This window comes from Tachypleus tridentatus, chromosome 6 (genome assembly GCF_004210375.1).
Source record: "Tachypleus tridentatus isolate NWPU-2018 chromosome 6, ASM421037v1, whole genome shotgun sequence".
Lineage (NCBI taxonomy): Eukaryota > Metazoa > Arthropoda > Merostomata > Xiphosura > Limulidae > Tachypleus > Tachypleus tridentatus.
Window position 1 is genome coordinate 48,334,532 of NC_134830.1, and position 20,081 is coordinate 48,354,612.

Below are 20,081 nucleotides of genomic sequence, written 5' to 3' on the forward strand. Positions count from 1 at the left end.
TAAAGGTTTAAAGTGAAGAATAAACTTCAATAAAAGCTACAACTGTACTAAATGTTTACAGTGAAGGACAAACTTCAATAACAACTACAACTGTACTAAACGTTTACAGTGTTGGATAAACTTCAATAAAAACTACAACTGTACTTAACATTTAGTGTAGGATAAACTTCAATAAAAGCTACAACTGTATCACCCGTTTATAGTGTAAGGTAAGCGTCAATAAAAGTTACAACTGTACCATTCGTTTACAGTGTAGGATAAACTTCAATAAAACTACAACTGTACCACCCGTTTATAGAGTCGGGTGAAACTTCAATAAAAACTACAACTGTACCACCCGTTTATAGTGGAGAATAAACTTCAATAAAAACTACCACTGTACCACCCGTTTATAGTGGAGAATAAACTTCAATAAAATCTACAACTGTACCACCCGTTTATAGTGGAGAATAAACTTCAATAAAAACTACAACAGTACCACCCGTTTATAGTGGAGAATAAACTTCAATAAAAACTACAACTGTACCACCCGTTTATAGTGGAGAATAAACTTCAATAAAAAACTACAACTGTACCACACGTTTACCACAGTAGCTCATTTCACTGAAAACCGGGTTTGATACTCGTGGTGGGCATAGCACAAATAGCCCATTGTGTACCAGTGTGCGTAAAGGAAAACAACAAAAAAGGTATTAACTGGTCACCGAACATGCTCGCCCTTTTAACAGTGGGAGTATTATAGTGTACGGTCAATCTCATTATTCGTTCGCAAAAAAGTATCCCGGAAATTGGCGTGACTAGCTGCCTTCCGCCTAGTCTTTCACTGCTAAATTAGGGACGGTTAGGGCAGAGAGCCCTTGAGTAACTTTGCACGGAATTATAGTGTAATAAAAAAAAACAAAAAACAAAGAAGCAATGAATTAATATAGGATTTTCCATAAGAATTTACACTCCATATTGTTTAATTGTTCGTGACAGATTAATCACAGTACTTTTACCAACACATAAAACACTGTCAATACTTCCAATATTACCTCCTCTAATTACCCCTGTGTATCTTATACAGAAAATAAGCAATATAACCAACCCTTTTAACGAGTTCTTTACGTTACACATTGTAAGAGTAAATACAGTTAATATGATTGAACGTATCGAGCACTTCTGTAGTTTTTGTTTGTTGCTAAGCAGAAAGCTAGACAATATATTGTCTGTACCCACCACGGGTATCGAAACCCGGTTTTATGCGTTGTAAACATGTAGAATTACAGCTGGACCAGCGAGGTGGAGGGTGTATTTGTAAAGTATTACAAAACGGCTGTATTAAGGGTCACGTTAATGCCTATCGTTATCGCTATATGTATATTGTTCCCCGTGAAAGTACATTTACTGTATTCTGGCCGGTTTGGGCTCGTTATCTCTGTTTTAACTATTTTTCCGTCCTTGGGTTTACAGGTGCAGGACAAACCTTGTATATTCAACCATTTATCGACAGATACAACAAACTAGTACCTACACATAAGAGCAGCAATGGAAAGAAATTCTGGGAAAATTTCTATTATTCCACCACTTAGAATAATAACCAGTTTTTAATACATAAGCCTTCAGGAGACCATGACATTTGGCAAGTGTCACGGTCATCCAATATATATATGACGTCAAGAAGCACGATGCATTAATTTCCTCCTATAATGTTGTTAACATGAAAGCCAGCAATTTTTAAGTAAAAGAAAGTAAAACTAAACACAATATCCTTTATGGGCTGTAAAAACAAATTCTAAAAGCCATCTAACAACAAAATTCTGAGAATTTTTTCTTCATTAAAACGTGAATTTCAGTGAAGAAAAGGTATTAGGCCTAATCTATTCTTTGATTCAATTGAAAGTATTAAGCCTAATATAATTTTTATTACATTGAATGATTTCATCGAAATAAACTTGTGTGATAATTCTAAATAAAAAGATCTCAACTGTGTGAAAAACATAAAAATAAACTGAATAGTTTCAAACTAGAAAGGAGTGTTTTGTGCGAAAAACAACACGAGAAAGTTTACAAAAAATATCATAGAGGGCGTTAAACTTTATCATAACAACTCAAGTAACAATTAGTAAAAACGAGACGATTACAAAATTGTTGGTAAGAACAGTAAAAACTAACAGTTTGAGTTACACACTTACACATTAGTAAGGTTTCAGCAATTTTACGTCTTTTCCCATCAGACTAATTTCTATTGTTCTCGGTCGTGATGTGAAATGTTCTGGAAGAAGTAGGGGGGTTGTGCTCAAAAAGTTTAGGAACCCATGAATTAGCTGAAGTGTCTTTCAATGCATTAGGAAAATAGAAGCGCTTGGATGGTTATATATGGACGTCAGATCCAGAAGGTGACCCACTCCTACTCCACACACACAGCTGTGTCACTCATTTAGGTCCCAAAAAGTACACACCAAGTTTAATTACAATCGATCTGATACGTCGCCACTTATTAGCACATACGCACGTGCACTTCTGTAAACTAATTAAGATTGAAGGAACTGCACCCTCTAAATTTCTTAAATGTCTCCGTGATTTTGGTTCTCTGTGATTTCTTCCAGGCATGTTTCTAGTTTTGTATAATTAGCGACCATGGAATAATGATTGCAAGTAGTGTAGTTTCTTTTCGATTTGACGCTCGGTGCTTTCTTTTTCATTTTCCGATTATTTTGGTAGTGGCCACTGTCCGGATAACCTTTATTTTCAATAGCATCTCACTCCTTATGGACTGAAACGTTATTGTTTGCCATAAATATTTTGAATATATTTCATTATGTCGTGCATATGCTTGTAGTTACAAGTAAAACTATACAAGGGGTTAACTGTGCATCACAGATAACGAAACCCGCTTTTTTAGCGTTAAAAGTCCGCATACGTGCCACTGTGCCAAATGGGAGATGAGGCTTATCTCATGTAATGATAATGTATTTAATGTAAAGATGTAAATATATTTAAAGAAAGAGCAGGAGAGAATTTTACACGTTTTTAACGAAATAGGACAGATAAATATATAAACCTTCAGTTTGATAAGAGATTCAACACGTTTTCATCAATACTATTTTGTAGATCATTTTGTTTTGATCACCGTAAATCTGCTCAACATATAAAATACGTAAAACTCTCATACCTAAGCCAACATAACAGACCGATATCCTGGTTCTTCAGTGACGTAATCTTTCAACCACTAATCAGGCAAGAATATCGTATTGTGCCATTTCAAGAGAAACGTAAGACGCTGCATAAAGATCTAACTGCTGAGTTTACGCGCGAAATCTACGATGATAAAATACGTGATACAAATACCAAGTATTGCCCTGTTATACAGAGAATCGAAAATGCCTAGTCTCTCAGAACGAGTAACAGAAAATTGTTTATCTAAACGTTGTCACATTCCGAAAATAAATAAATAAAAAAACTTTCTACCGCCTAAAGACTTTCGTCAGCATGACGTCCAAACGACAGTGTTGCGTCAAACATAAACGTCTCAAAGCTCTTTCAACTGCTAAAGATTTGTTTGTTTGAATTAAGCACAAAGCTACAGAATGGACTATCTGCGCTATGCCCGCTATGGGTATCGAAACCCAGTTTATAATCCCCTTCCCATGTCCACACGTTGTCAAATACATGGAATTCTAAGGCCTCAATTAATCGACGTCTAAACAGTGTCAAACATATAGAACTGTGAGTCTATTGTTACTAACCACAATGAACCCGTATTTTTCGCCATGTCCACCAAAACGAACCAGTTTTACTTCCGTGTCTGTTTTACAACAGGATAGCGTGTAGCGTTCCACGACCACCAATTCCCGTTTTGTTCCGCTACAAGAGTGAGACAAACCACAGTAGTTCCCCCAAGGTGAAGAATACTGGAAGAGACTTCACCATAAACCTCATCGTACATAGTTCAGATAACCTCACGATGAGAAGAAACCGATGGAAGACAGTCACAACTCGTATATAACTCAATCTAAAATACAATACAGGTTTTACTACATTCCACTAACATTACCTACCCGTTTAGACTTTCCCCTCCCCACAAACGACCTCTAACTACTAAACCACGCGGTATCAGGTGAGTTCTGTTGCGTAACTTACCGAGCAACATTCACTGATGTTTTCTCTACCTAGATATTCCAGAATGATCGTAAACAAACGTCCCGAGATACAAAACAGATTTTTTTTTTTAAATACGCAATGGACTAAATATCCATCGTGGAATCAAACGATGTGCGAACCATGTAATAAGTGCAAGTAATTATTAAACTGAATTATTGTTTACATGAAACGACGTGCAACTGTTTTCACAACAGATTATTATTAACCATACAACGGTCTACGTAAGACTAAAATAATAAAAATAGATACATTCGTAACATGTTACAACGTGTTTTAATTTCAAACAAATGTACACGAGCCCTTTGGTTACCAATATAGATTTATTATGTACCGACACATTACTTACATTGTAACATATTTTATATCCATAAACCTCACTGGCTTCATACGTCAACAATCTTAGCAATAGAATGATTAAACGCATTCACACACTAAACACCACGAGTGGAGCATGGCCTAGTTGCTAAAGTGCCAGGTCTGTGAATACAATGGATCATTGTTCGCGTCCCGTTTCAGGAAATACACTCGTCCCGCGTGTTATTATTGTGGATATGTTAAAAGAGTGACAATCAAATAAGACACATGGAAATAGCTCAAGAATTGGTGGTGGGTGTTCTTGACAACTTGCCTTACCTGTAGTCTATTAGTTCAAAATTAGAAACGGCTGTGTAAACAACTAATCCTTTAGTACCTTTCTGTGAAAATAAAAACAGAAGCTAAACAGCATTATAAAAAAGTAGATGTTTTACTGGGATGATTTAGTTTTTATATACCTCTGAAGATCAGAGATATCATTATTACATCGTAAGATGCAAGTCTTGTTGGAACAAGTGAATTATTCACGTTATTTTATAAACAAAAAAATGTTAAAGAAAAATAACTATCAACAGATACAGTTTAATACTTTATCAGAGATCTGATAATAAAATACTTTATCAGAAACTTAATAATAACATACATTATCAAGAATCTGATAATAACATACTTTATCAGAGACCTAATAATAATTATCAGATATCTAATATCAGAGATTTAATAACATACTTTATCAGAGATCTAATAATAAAATACTTTATCAGAGATCTAATAATAATAAAAAATATCACAATTGTCTGTTAAGCTATACTGAGTTGTTTGATCTAATGTTTTTACACAGTCACACCAGATGTTTGATCTATTTTTACACAATCACACCAGTTGTTTGATCTATTGTTTTTTTACACAATCACGTCATTTGTTTGATTTATTGTTTTTTTACACAATCACATCAGTTGTTTGATCTATTGTTTTTACTATAGTAACACCAGTTGTTGGATCTATTGTTTTTACACAATCACACCAGTTGTTTGATCTATTGTTTTTACACAAACACGTCAGTTGTTTGATCTATTGTTTTTACACAATCACACCAGTTGTTTGATCTATTGTTTTTACATGGTAACACCAGTTATTTAATCAATTTTTTTACATAATCACGTCAGTTGTTTGATCTATTGTTTTTATACAATCACACCAGTTGTTTGATCTATTGTTTTTACTATAGTAACACCAGTTGTTGGATCTATTGTTTTTACACAATCACACCAGTTGTTTGATCTATTGTTTCTTTACACAATCACGTCAGTTGTTTGATCTTTTGTTTTTACACAATCACACCAGTTGTTTGATCTATTGTTTTTACACAAACACGTCAGTTGTTTGATCTATTGTTTTTACACAAACACGTCAGTTGTTTGATCTATTGTTTTTACACAAACACATCAGTTGTTTGATTTATTGTTTTTACACAATCACACCAGTTGTTTGATCTATTGTTTTTACATAGTAACACCAGTTATTTGATCTATTTTTTTTACATAATCATGTCAGTTGTTTGATCTATTGTTTTTATACAATCATACCAGTTGTTTGATCTATTGTTTTTACTATAGTAACACCAGTTGTTGGATCTATTGTTTTTACACAATCACACCAGTTGTTTGATCTATTGTTTCTTTACACAATCACGTCAGTTGTTTGATCTTTTGTTTCTTTACACAATCACGTCAGTTGTTTGATCTTTTGTTTTTACACAATCACACCAGTTGTTTGATCTATTGTTTTTACACAATCACACCAGTTGTTTGATCTATTGTTTTTACACAAACACGTCAGTTGTTTGATCTATTGTTTTTACACAAATACGTCAGTTGTTTGATCTATTGTTTTTACACAAACACATCAGTTGTTTGATTTATTGTTTTTACACAATCACACCAGTTGTTTGATCTATTGTTTTTACATAGTAACACCAGTTATTTGATCTATTTTTTTTACATAATCATGTCAGTTGTTTGATCTATTGTTTTTATACAATCATACCAGTTGTTTGATCTATTGTTTTTACTATAGTAACACCAGTTGTTGGATCTATTGTTTTTACACAATCACACCAGTTGTTTGATCTATTGTTTCTTTACACAATCACGTCAGTTGTTTGATCTTTTGTTTCTTTACACAATCACGTCAGTTGTTTGATCTTTTGTTTTTACACAATCACACCAGTTGTTTGATCTATTGTTTTTACACAATCACACCAGTTGTTTGATCTATTGTTTTTACACAAACACGTCAGTTGTTTGATCTATTGTTTTTACACAAACACATCAGTTGTTTGATCTATTGTTTTTACACAATCACACCAGTTGTTTGATCTATTCTTTTTACATAAACACGTCAGTTGTTTGATGTATTGTTTTTACTTACTGTGTTATTTGAAGTTATTGTTTATCACTGGTGTATGGTTATCTATGTTTTGTTTTGTCAGATGTTTCGTTGTACATCGTATTTACTTAGTTATCAGAGTAAAGAATGTATCCAGCAAGCGCGTGAGCTGTATTTAAAATAAATATGATTAGAAAATATTACCTAAATGTAAGTATGGGTTATGAGAATGTAACATATTCTTCAGTTAAAAACAACCATGAAGCTGCTTTATAAGTAAAAGATGATTCATCTACAAGTTGTTCACTCTTAAGGTTACAACTGATTACCAGAAAGTTTGTATGGTGAACGTTTCGATCTAGAAACGTTTCATTCTGATGTACTTTCTTCACTGTATAAAATTAAGCACACTTCCAAAATGAAGTAACATGTGTCTTACAAATTATCTTTATTAATTATTTACATAGGTAATTAGTTACGTTGCCTTACCGGCTTCGTGCTGATCTTACAGGGGGCTCTTCTGTGGCAAACATGGCGACCTCGAAATTCAAAATGTTCCTTTGATTTGGAATATTAATTTAAATTCATATACCAATTCTTAAGGGAAACATGAAACAGCAAGGGCAAAGTACACTACATTATTTAAGTTTTAAAAGGTCACTAATATGTAACCTTTGCGGATAAATGTAAACTTTAACTATTCGAGCACTGCAGTGTTTCACCCTAACATTTTATCAATTTTGGGCAACCAGAACAAACTGTTTATCGATACAAGATGGTCAGAATATCGCTGTTTCCAGCCCTGGTTCTGATCTGTTCAATGAAGCACTGATACGCATGCAATATTACAATCCTCTATTGGAAATACGAATCAAACAGAACTGTCGTAACGTTGGAAGATTTTTTCTATTTCTTGTCGATACATCTTTTTAAGTCGCGTGCGCTGAACACAGACGCAAGTTTCAAATATTATATTGGACTTGAGAATATAAGCGACCTACAACCTGTTTCTCTAATGACTACCAGGTGGAGTCACGTGGTCTTCAAACTCTCAGGCAGATATGTCAAGTTGACGAGATGCGCAGACAACAAGCAAAGATTAGAACATGAACGACAAAAGACAATCTTCGTCGTTTGTCGTGCAGGCAACTAGTTACTTAGCTCCGAGTCGCGAACTAGAGAGTCAAAGTAAAATGAAAACGACATTTCCTGAGGAAATACTATCAAACCCTAAACATAATCCCTTTAAAGAGATTGGCGTTGTTCCAATTTCTTGTCCGACAGAAGCCAGATACACAAACGGCCAGTAGGTTTATCATCTGAACTATATGTATATGTTTTAAAGCATTCCGCAGACTATAGCTTATATTCGTCCTTAACAGGCTGTGAAAACATCGGAGATTTAATCCTGGATGTCATATACAGTCAACAAATCTGAAATCACTCGTTATTTTTAAAAATTTTATAAGATTTAACAAAAACAACACGAACAACTCTCTAGTGTACGCTCGAAAAGACTCCTGGGAAATTAATTGTTTTCACAAAGCTACACAAGGGCTATATGCACATAGCCACCATGTAGAACTAGATGGAAGGTAGCTATCTGGTCAACAACACACACTTCCAACTCTTTTGAGGTGCTTTTATCTGACCGCTCCCAGTGATTCGGCGGCAAACCGGATTTCGATACTCGTAGTGGGCACAGCACAGATAGTCCATCTGCTTAACAACAAAAGAAACTTAGCTGATCAAGTATTGAGATTTGACCGTTACTTTTATAGCGCTCTCACAACCCACAAGTATGGAATGCATTTTTGCAATAACGGGACGAGATCCACGAACCATAGGATTCACAATTTTGGGATGCTAATCGCTGGGCACACTTAAACAAGAATGAAATATGCTAATTTCAACAATTTCGCAATTACCGTAACCAAACAAACGATTTATTGATTGTTTGTTTAGAATTAAACACAAAGCATCACAATGGGCTACCTGTGCTCTGCTTACCACGGGTATCAAACCACGGTTTTTAGTGGTGTGAGTCCGCAGACATACCGCTGTGCCATTGGGGAGCCCTGGTAGAGGAAGACATAGCGGTAAAGTCGGTGAATTGTTGAAACAGAAACTAGAGGTGGGCTTCTACCACCTAGGTGGATTATGGAAAGTATTCAGGGGTTAATAGTTTGTGTTTAATATGACAATCCTTCCGTTAGAGCATTTTGCACTGGAAACTGGATTAATAAAGAATGTGATTGGACAAGGCGACACAGACTGTTATGACGACGTGAGGCCCAAACGTAATCAACCTCTGTACTACTTACTAGCTTTAACAATATTGGAACGTAAAGCACTATTTGAATATGCAACAATATACTTTTATAAGCAACCTCAACAAAATTATAAAGTTGTAACACCAATGCTACATTGTAACTCTATTAAAATTATACATTCAATCACTGCTGTAAAACCTTTAACTGTATTTTCTACCAGTTTTCGAAGTTTGCTTCTTTCATCATGTCACTAATTTGTTTTTTCCAATATTGCTATATTAAAAAAGGAAGGTACACATATAGAAATTTTGAAAATCACTGCGTCATTTTTAAAGAACCTATTAACGTTTTAAAAACAAGTAACTTTGTTAGAGCTAGTTTTGTCGCAATATAATATTATACACACTTTCCAGCCGTGTTCTTTTAACAAAAAGCTACAAGTTATTAGAGACGCCATCTGTTGGATAATGTCAATACTTTTTATGAGTAAATGTTTTTCATATTCATTTACAGAGCTACAATAGTATGCGAGATCTCAAACACAGAACTTATATTCCTGGAATAACAAATTACTATAAATTAGAATAAATGAAAATTAAGATACACCGCCCGTTTTACCTATATTCGAATATCTATCTTTACCTGCTAATTACCAGCGGGCTCGTTTTACCAAATCTAACGGGGACATTTCTCACCGGAAGTTCAAAGAAACTCCAATTATATTTCGACTTAATTACACAGGGCACGAGATGTCTATAAGCCGATTGTTTCTTCGGGATATTAGTGTAACGAATTACAATGAATGTATCAATTTATTCATGTTTCATGAACTTTTCCCACAAGCTAGAAACCTGAGCTTGAAACATAAATTACTCAAGAACAATCTTGGACGATGTGTTAATAATGTACTTAGCATAGCCAGAAAAAAAAAAGATTTGATATAGCACATGAAAAGTGTTTTTAAAATCAGATGAAACGTTTAGCAACGTTATAACGGTCATTAAGTTAGCTATCACAATTTTTATCTTTTACTGCTCATAAAACGTGTGTTCTATCTTTCTTAACAGGAGTTTACAGATTTTAATCGACATGATAGGCGCTACCTAGCAGTAGTTACTTCAAACTGTAGAATAATAACTAATAACATTTTTTGTTCATATATCATACGCAAACATTGCATGACGTAACCGAAACAAACACACGCACAGAAATAACATGTAGCTATTGTGTGAAGAGACCAATTAGATGTTTAATTCTACTGGCCAACAATCAAAACGCAGCTAAGCAACAGAGCCTGACTCTAGCGTCTAACGACACAGTGTGGGGGGGGTGGGGTGAGAAGTTTGTTAAATCGGATGAAACAATAAAACTATGCACGGGGTGTAGAGAGAAACGTATTGACATGAAACTACGTGTATAAAAACAGCAAGAGAGAGACGTTATAGCAAAAGTTTCGAGAACAAATACTGGGAAATTTTCATTTTTCGTTAAATCTAATTGCGTGCCCTAGTCTACACTCTGATAACTATGTATTATCCAGTCTTAGTAGGTAGAAAAGAGGCTATGCAAATGCACTATGAGCATTAGACTAAATTTAATTACAAAGTGCTCATGTTCACAACCCACACGATCAGGAAGTGACGTCACCGAAATAAAACTAAAGATTACACATGCGTTGTGTGTCAAGAAAATGTTTGGTAAAGTTACGGGTTTTAAGGGAAAACAAAAAGGTAATTTATTCAAAAAGCACCAAAGATGTTATTTAATTCAGCGCCTTAGAAACAAAATTTGTTTTTTTAATTGTACTTTTTTACGAAGAAAAATATGAATGTGTCCTGACTTTGACTAAACAGTGTCGTCATTTCTGGGAGTAGGGAGTTTCAAAGCTGTTCTTGATGGCGAGAATCCCACTTGAAATAAAAATGTATCTCAGAACGGCTGGTATTAACCTGAAGATGACCTAGGAAGGTTGAAACTTTGTTTTCTGGTTGTCAATAAAAGTGTTAATACCAATATCAGCCGTTCTGAGATATGAGTTTCAAAGCAATTATAGCATTCTACGAATTGTACTTTTACTCATTTGTTGAATGGGGGGAGGGGTTATATCATCATGTGGGACATATATCCTGAGGACTCTGAAGGACAAATGGCAAAACCCAAGGTCTAAAGAGGAGGATCTGCCTCCTTTCTCCAGCAACAAATGACCTTCTATAGGTAAATAAAGGTCAACTGATTATAAATAACTGTATGGAAATCTCACGCACGCGCAAAACTTACAACTTAATCGTATTGTTGGCCATCACAACAGGAATGTTCGGCACGTGGGAGGGTCAGGTAACTACAATTGCGTCCGCTAGCATGTTACTAAGCTGTGGGTAATAATAACAGGTTCAAAATCGCACATTAAGGTTTCATTTTATCTTGGAACAAATACGTCCCTGGCGTGTTTTTATGTTACTTATAATTAACTGGTAGAAAAATGTTCTCTTCTACATTATATTTGCAAATATAAACAAAGTTCAAATTGAATTAACTAGTTTTTAGATTATCAAGTTAAATTAACAGTTAAGACTAACTTAGTACTGACAATTATTTAATGTCACGAAGGTCGCTCAATAGAGTAAATGGAATACTACGGTGTAACAGAAGTAAAAGTACTTATTTTAAGGAGTTATTTCGTAAACACTGGGTTCACAAAGTTTATCAAATATTTTAAGGTTTACTTCTAATAAAGATCATACCATCTCACTGGTATAGAAGCACAAATGACATCATGACGTCGTAACACTTGAATGATACCAGCGAGGATGACGTCACTAAACAGGATAAGTTTTCTCAACTGGTACAGATACCATCGAAGAACAAGAACAAAGACACAAATTTGGACGTTTCATAATTTTGTTCTAGTACTATCGTTTACCCTCATCTAGAGAACAAACGTACAACAAAAGTTTAGATTATATGAAAAATTATACAGAACCGATCATTTAGGTAAATTTGTGGGGTAAAAGACAGTTTCTACACTTCATTACACCACAATACCGCAACAAAAAAAGTATTAGAATTCTAACAAACGTAACAAATTTCTCCCAAAATAACATTTCCTGTTGTAATCACGCCCCCCCCCCTCCATAAAACACGCCTGGTACACATTTCTGTATTGGACTCATATTACTAAATATATATTTCGCAAGATATATTCAGTGTTACAAGATGCATATGCAGAATATGTCAATGCGTCACAAGATACGTACAGAATTTTTTTTTGTATGTGTTTAGAATAAAATCAACTATAGCAAAACAATAAGTATGTTCGCTTATTTCTCCTTTACATTCAAAATTCCATAAGCACTATGCACGTACATAAGCTGTACAGTTTCTTACAATGAATAGTAAATTAACAGTATTAGTAAGATACTTATATTTAGAGTATTTTTTGTTTGTTATTAAGCACGAAACTACACATTAGTTATTGAAACCCGGGTTTTAGTGGTGTGAGTCCGCAGGCATACCGCTGTACCACTGGGGGGGGGGCTATATTTAGAGTAATTATTTTGTGTATATAACATAAAGGCAGCGCTACTGTCCCTTACACAAAGTTGGTAACATGTTGCAAGTTGTATTTCACATTTCAACATTATCTCACATAGAGGCATGCCTGATGCGCATCCATGACTTCATAGCAAACTTTGTCAGCATATATATGAAGACATCAATCAATCTGCGATTTCCGATTATCATATTTGTAAATAAATAAAATTTTCTAGATATATAATATGAGCAAATATCGTCCTATTTAGTAAGATTAGGGTATATTAATGTGTCATAGGTTGGTTATATGAAAGTAAAGTGCGAGACTTATTCATGGTAATTGTATTTCCTCAAATTGTTTGTTTTGTTAAAATTTGTTCACAGATATTCGAGGGCTGTCTGTACTAGCCATCCCTAATTTGTAAATGATAGATTAGAAGAAAGACAGTTAGTCAACACCACCCACCGCTAACACCTAGGCTTTATCAAAGCTTAGTATGACTTACTGTTACCTTGAACGCCCCCGCGGCTCAAAGAGCGAAGGGTTTTGATCCCGTCACCCACAGATTGTGAGTCGAGCGCACTAATAACCAGGCTATGCGAAGCCAAGTTCTTAACGAACCGTGTGTGATGATTGTTTTCAGAACACAAAATTATTAAACCTAAATTCTCTAAAATGGAAGTTTCCTACCTGTTATCATCACCCCTGATGATTAAATTAATATTTTCAATCCTGGCATAACTTGGTGGTTAAAACGCTCGACTTGCATCTCGAGGTCATGATTTGAATTCTCATAACCAAGCATGCACGCCCTTTCAGCCGTAGGGGCGCTATGATGTTTCAATCAAACCCAGTCGTTTGGTAAAAAGAGTAGCCCAATAGTTGGCGGCGAGTGATGTTGACTAGATGCCTTCCCTCTAATCTATCACTGTTAAACTTGGGATGCCTAACGCAGCTAGCACTCATGTAACTTAAGTTATAAATTCACAGTTAAATACTTTAGCAAATACTACAGTTATCTATGATATGACAGTTGTGAAAAAATATATTATTTTATAATTAAATTTCAAATTGTTACTTACGTCAAATGTTTTCTTCATATATTTGTGTTGCTTTGTTGTTGTTTGTTCTTAAGCACAGAGCCCACCACGGGTATCAAAACCCGATTTATAGTAGTGCAAGTCCGCACACACTGGGGGCGTGTTGCAGGGATCATTTATCATGGTAAATATTACTACTACTAGTCCTGTTGTTTTAAGGTTTAATTACTTTTCTATAGGTTAGTTCAAAGCATTAGCACGATGTAGACTTTGGCCATGTGCTTATATTCCGCAACGTAATTAAGTCTAACATACATTTTGAAATTACATGGAAATTTGGAACGTTATTGTTGTATCGAGGAAATATTTTATTCGTGAATGTATAATTTTATTATTGTGAAACTTTAAAATTGTTTGTACTTTCTACGCCTAAAAAGCAAATATATGATCAATATTTCAACTATATATTCGACACCGCCCCCAAGGTGACAAAAACTTTTGTATATTTTACAAACTCTTGCGGTTTATTAAAGAATATCAGATTAATCTAATAAAACAACAAAAGTTTATTTCTATTGAACAGAAATGACATTTTATGGATGGTAATATCCGAAACTTACATGTAGAAAACTTCATTTTTCATAAATAGTTTATTTTTATCGAAGCCATCTACACTCATGTACACCACTCAGTACTGCCACCTGGTTATCACGACCTTGAACGGAATATAAACACCACGCTGCAACTTTTAAGATTATATAATATTACCTTCCACTTTCCTCTAAGATGGACATGGCTGGCACGTACAGCAATAATACATTAGCGGACGAACTACAAGGTCGTTATTTTATTTATTTATTTTTATGCGAGACTGGTTACTGTAATCAACTTGTAGGCGTGGGCTAGTTCAAAACAATGCTGTTTGATGGTCGCATGGTAACAGCAACAACTATTGTTTGGTAATACATGTATAAAGAAACTTCAAATAATATATTATAATCGAAGAAAGACGCCAATAACACGCAGAAAAGTTTGGCCATTAGGAGCTTCTGAGCTGCATAAAAAATACCAAAATCGCTGATCTCGACACGATACATCTTAAGAAAAGGGAAACAGCTATAGGAAATATTAACGATCCGCCAAACGACCTTCAGCTTTGAATACGTTTTCAAATTTATTAACATTACTCAACGTGTTTAGATTTTTCTCTCGTGAAAGGACGAACATAACCGTGACGTGGATCATTCAAGCCCAACTGAAATTAAAAAAAAATTTCTCAATTTGCATTTTTCTCAGAACTGTTTAGAGTCGCCAACACTAATCTGAACATTTATATATCACTAGCGCGCACGACAATGGCCGTCGTTTCTAAAAGATTCACCTTGTATATTTTACCTCTGAATGGAAAACTTGTCAAGTAACACTTACATTTTTACTTAATAGTATGGCAACTAGACAGTTTATATATTATTTCATTATAATTATTAATAAGGAGTTCTACGTGACAGAAGAATGTACAACTAGATGTAGTTCCACAGGGTCCCTGAGACGGTTCTGTTTCAAGAATTATAAATAAGACAAAAACTTCTTGCTTCTTAAGTTCATATGTCATGCTGTGTTGTAGCCTACAGAGCGTATAATTCTTCTAGTGATTCGTGGCATGCGCATAGTTTATAACGTCACGACAATAAAAATGGTAACGTTAAACTTTTCTTGTTTGACATCATTTTAGTGTTTACTGACTCACTGACAGACAACACACTACTGTATGTTGGTGCGAGTTAAAACAGGTAAACCCTCAAGGTGGTCTTAGAGGAAATGACATGTGAACCATTATATACCTATTATTATCTGAAAGGTGCTGACGAGACCTTGCATATAAAACTGGTGGGTGGTATGCGATAAACAGAGTAGTTGAAATACTGTTTATATTAAGAAATTGCTCGATGACAGCTGTTGCGGCGATAAATTAATTAATCATTAAAGTGGGGAAGTGTAACTGTTCATTAATTTTATTTACGTCATATTACATCACAATTGGACAAAGATTATTTGAAAATATAGTATTTAACAATATTAACATCATAGTATATATATACTAATCTTATCGTTATTCAGAAGTACTGGCAAAACAGCAAGCTAAGAGTATTTCATCCTGAAGCAGGTAAAGTGACCACAGGGTTTTGAACGACAACAATATAAATTCAAACGACTTGACGTTTCTCCAGTTTCCCACTCTACATGAATAAACACTACTGGATGACAATCAAGATTAAATACGCAAAAAATTGTATATAACAGTTATTTTAGGTTTAACCCAGACATACACACAAATACAACTTCCCAATCTGATATTTTAAGAAATTCTCAAGAGAAATGCCGCATTGACCCGACTAGAGAACGATCTCGAATATTCGGCGACCCCAATTTTCAGAAACCGCGGGAAAGATTTAACTAGTGTCATAATGTGCTTTATAAAATCAGCAGAATCAATACTATAGCAAAAAAACCTGCAACTTGATAAGTTGCAAGAACTAGGGATTAATTTGAGCGAATTAACATCTAACGCACATGCGTAGACGGATGCTAACTGGACATCCAAAAATGCAACAGGCTAGTATAGGAGAAAGCGTAATTATTAATGAAAAAACAACAACATAAACATCGCTTTACAATTGGGTCAATATTATAAATAGTTAAACAAACCTCTAATTATTTCGCTTTCATTAATTAGATAACAACTCTACCACGTTTGTTTTAAATTACAAAAATCTTTGCTCCAGCTTTGCTTAAATGATGAAGTAGGAGCGGGCCAGCTCTCCCACTTGTAATGTCCATATATCACATAATTAAAATTAAAAAGACGTGTTATAATGAAGAGTGAAGCCTAGGAAACATTTGTAAACATGTTTAACAGTTGAACATTTAGGAATTATACATATTTCATTGTCAGAAAATCTATGAGAATATTCAATAGGAACAATCTTCAATAATCAACTGGAAGTTATTAAATCAGGACAAGTTACGTTAATGTTTGTGAATATCAGATGTTGAATATCATTTTACACTGTTATCATGGGTGTAAAGAAAGAAAATTTTATGTTAGCAAGAAATGGGACACAGATAAAGTATTAACTATTCTGTACGGTAATTTAACAATCAAACATTTTTTTAGAAACTAGGTTATTTTTAACACAAATAATATAATCTTGACAGCTGAAAGCGAATGACATCGAACCTTGGTTTGATTGGTTAATTCAATGCTACAGTTTCGTTTTTTTGGTTTAGATGTTTATTGGGAAGAGAGTGTACGTTTTCTTTTAGCAAAGCCACACCGGGCTATCTACTGAGCCCACGAGGGAAATCGAACCCTTAATGTTAGCGTTGTAATGCTGAAGACTTACCGGTGTACTAGCGAGGGGCATTTGGAAGAGGGAGCTATTAACCATGATGATGTAATAGCTAGAGTGTTCATAAATATCAAAGATCGAAAACCATCGTGAAATATCCAGAAACAAGGGTGCATTGTTGTTGTTTTGAATTAAGCACAAAGATACACAATGAGCTATATGTGCTCTGGTCGTCATGGGTATCAAAACCCCCTTTTAGCGTTGTAAGTCCACAGACATGCCGCTGTGCCAGTGGGGGTAAACAAGGGTACATTATAAGCACGAGCAGTGAGTTGACTGTCAATGAGAAGTATATAAAGTGTTTCAATTAACTACCAGACAGTGACAGTTATTGTATCTATTCTACCATTTTGTTAACTGTTAAGTCACGTGACTGTTTATTGATCCAGCTTGTGGGCTAGGCGTAGATACTATTTGTGGGAATTTGTACTGAAATGTTATTTTTGAACTTAGAGCTACAACTTGTGACAAAGTGAAAATACCCCGTAGCTAATGCTGTAGAAGAAATAAACTAACTGATTATCGTTACGAGTACTAGACTTGTCATTATTTTCACCAAATAATTCACAAAATTCTACCCACCAAAGGAACAAGTTAAAACAACACTGTCACGTGCTCATTACGTACCCACCGAAAGATCAAGTTAAAACAACACTTTCACGTGGTCCTTACGTTCCCACTGAAAGATAAAGTTACAACAACACTGTCACGTGGTCCTTACTGTTTCAGTACATTTTCAGAACATTTTTTTTTCGTTTTTGATGTCTAAAATTTAATCAAAGTTGTGTTTCTCTTGAACATGGGTCTATATTTATTTAATTACTTTATTTATTAAACTGCTACAATCATTAAACAAATTTTGCATTTAAAAGTGAAGGTGTCTCATTAATATTAAATTTTTTCTTACCTTTCGATGTAAACTGCAGGTGAGTAAGTGGCGCTTCGTAAGCATGCATTCCCCATTACGTCAACGAAATATTATTTTAAAATCCACTAACAGATATATGTAATCCAACATTCACTTATGATAACGTCTACGTAGAAGTGAAACCCGTACGTTGCACCACGAGAAGACAATTGCCATGAAGAAGTGCATTAGTAAACAACAGCTGGTAATATAGAAACAGGTGTTGTAGCACTTGCGGGACTCCTTTCTCGCTGCAACATCGAAAAGCACTTGCAGTGTTGTCAGAGAAAAGAGAGCACATTAAAAAAGCACCCGACAACGCGACAGGAGTTCCAACCCCTCCCCCACATTCCAATTATTTCTAATATTCTATCTTCGATTGTTGCATTTCTCAGTGATTATAACTCTTCTCTCTTTCCATCGTTTCTCTCTATTATTAACCCTATATTTACACGCACAACCTTGTTTTACGTAAATATTACGGTTTCCAACGAACAAGGATTACGTCTTCTTACCGAGGACGTGACAACATTTCAAAACTTGTTCGTAGGCTGAACCAGACATCGTTATTAGATATGAATATAGTGACTGGCCGACAAGAATCCGCAATGAATTTTCTGGTAGCGTTCAGTGTACCTTCAACCAAGTAAGAAAGGGTTTGTTTTACACCTTAGCAACCTAGTCTCCTTGCCAACCTATCTTCCGCTTCACATCACCAGAGGTTACCACAGTGTTGCGATAGACCTATTAATCCAACAGTTCACATCACCTTATTCTGATAATCGCCACACTTGATTGATATCCTTGCATAGTGTACACCGTTCGCGTAAATTCATTACAAAGTGACTTTAACAAATATCCTCGAAGCAGGAACATTACCAGCTCCGTTTCAAAGCTAAAACTTTCTCTTCTTTTTTTTTTTTATTGCGAGTTGTTAATGTGAATAAGACATTTTCTGTTTCAACTTTATTGTTACACTGTGAGCAACCTAACGGAATGTATAGTCTTACACACCCTAGCGTCGGACATGAACTCTGACGTCTCTTAGAAAGATACACATTATTATGAATGCCAACATTAGAGAGATATATCATACGGTTCGTCTCACGGTGACGTGAAGATTCCAACCTGACATTGATCGAGATATTTTGTTTCGGGTTAGCACTTAAGGACGGAAGTGTACCGACTTCATCCGGTCATCTCCGCTTGTTCTGATTCGCTTTTCATTGAAACTGGAGTATAAATAGCTTCTTAATTATGAAGTAAACAGATTGAATATACTGAAGAGCAGCGAACGGATGAACGACAGCCAGTCCTCGCCTCCTCCACGGAACCATACACAGTGAAATAACGTGGATACGTGGCTAAAGCGACGGGAGATGCAGGAGGCCACGTTCTGCCTTAGGCTGATGCCACTGAACGCTCGTGCACTGCGCGCGGATCCTCTGTCAGAATGTCCGTGTTTCCAAGTTAAAGGCGAGGGATCGTTTCAGAAGTAACAGGAAGCTGTTGGGAAAAAATTTCGCACTGTAACGTACTCGCAACCTTTGCTCCTAATTATGGATTCCACAGATTTTAATGTTTCATTACATATATCTGTTAGAAAGAAAATCGTCCATCGATGAAATTCTGTTATTTGAGTGACATATTTAACATTTTATAAGATATACGATGCAACCAGAAATTTCCATTGTGATTTCGAGCGAAAATCACGTTTAGTGAAACTGAAGAGTAGCACGCTTTCTGAACTTTTGTGGAGATAGTCTGACCATTATGTTTGTTAAGTACTTATTATAACTACCTCTTTCATTATACTGAAATATCATTAATTCAGGCCTTAAGCGGAGTCGAAACCCGGTTTCTGTTTCTTCAACTCCAGAAACAGTTCTTCCCAAGTGAAAACACACATTTCATTCAACCGGATACGAAGGTCTTTAAATTAGGTCCGTTAAACCATTAACGAAAAAAAAAATAAGACTAGCGTAAGAAAGCCACAATAGGAGTAATCAGTAAGTCCATCCTATACGAGAAGAAGGACCCTCTTATAGTAATATTCACTTAATGAGTAGAGTG

General features: G+C 35.1%; 1 protein-coding gene across 7 annotated transcripts in view; it reads right to left on the bottom strand.

The window, feature by feature from the left end:
* Positions 1-20,081, bottom strand: part of LOC143252427 (uncharacterized) — an 80,603-nt gene that overhangs the window by 39,100 nt on the left and 21,422 nt on the right. For 2 of the 7 annotated variants that reach the window (XM_076504513.1, XM_076504511.1), the window contains exon 1: positions 18,009-19,447. The exons of 1 other annotated variant lie outside the window; for it this stretch is intronic. In XM_076504513.1, the coding sequence (XP_076360628.1) occupies positions 18,009-18,064 (56 nt within the window). In that variant the 5' untranslated portion in view covers positions 18,065-19,447. Of the gene's footprint in view, positions 1-2,174; positions 2,875-3,154; positions 3,623-3,728; positions 3,971-7,335; positions 7,807-18,008; positions 19,448-20,081 lie in introns of those variants that run through there. 4 more of the 7 variants (XM_076504514.1, XM_076504515.1, XM_076504517.1 and 1 more) reach the window with 4 other exon arrangements.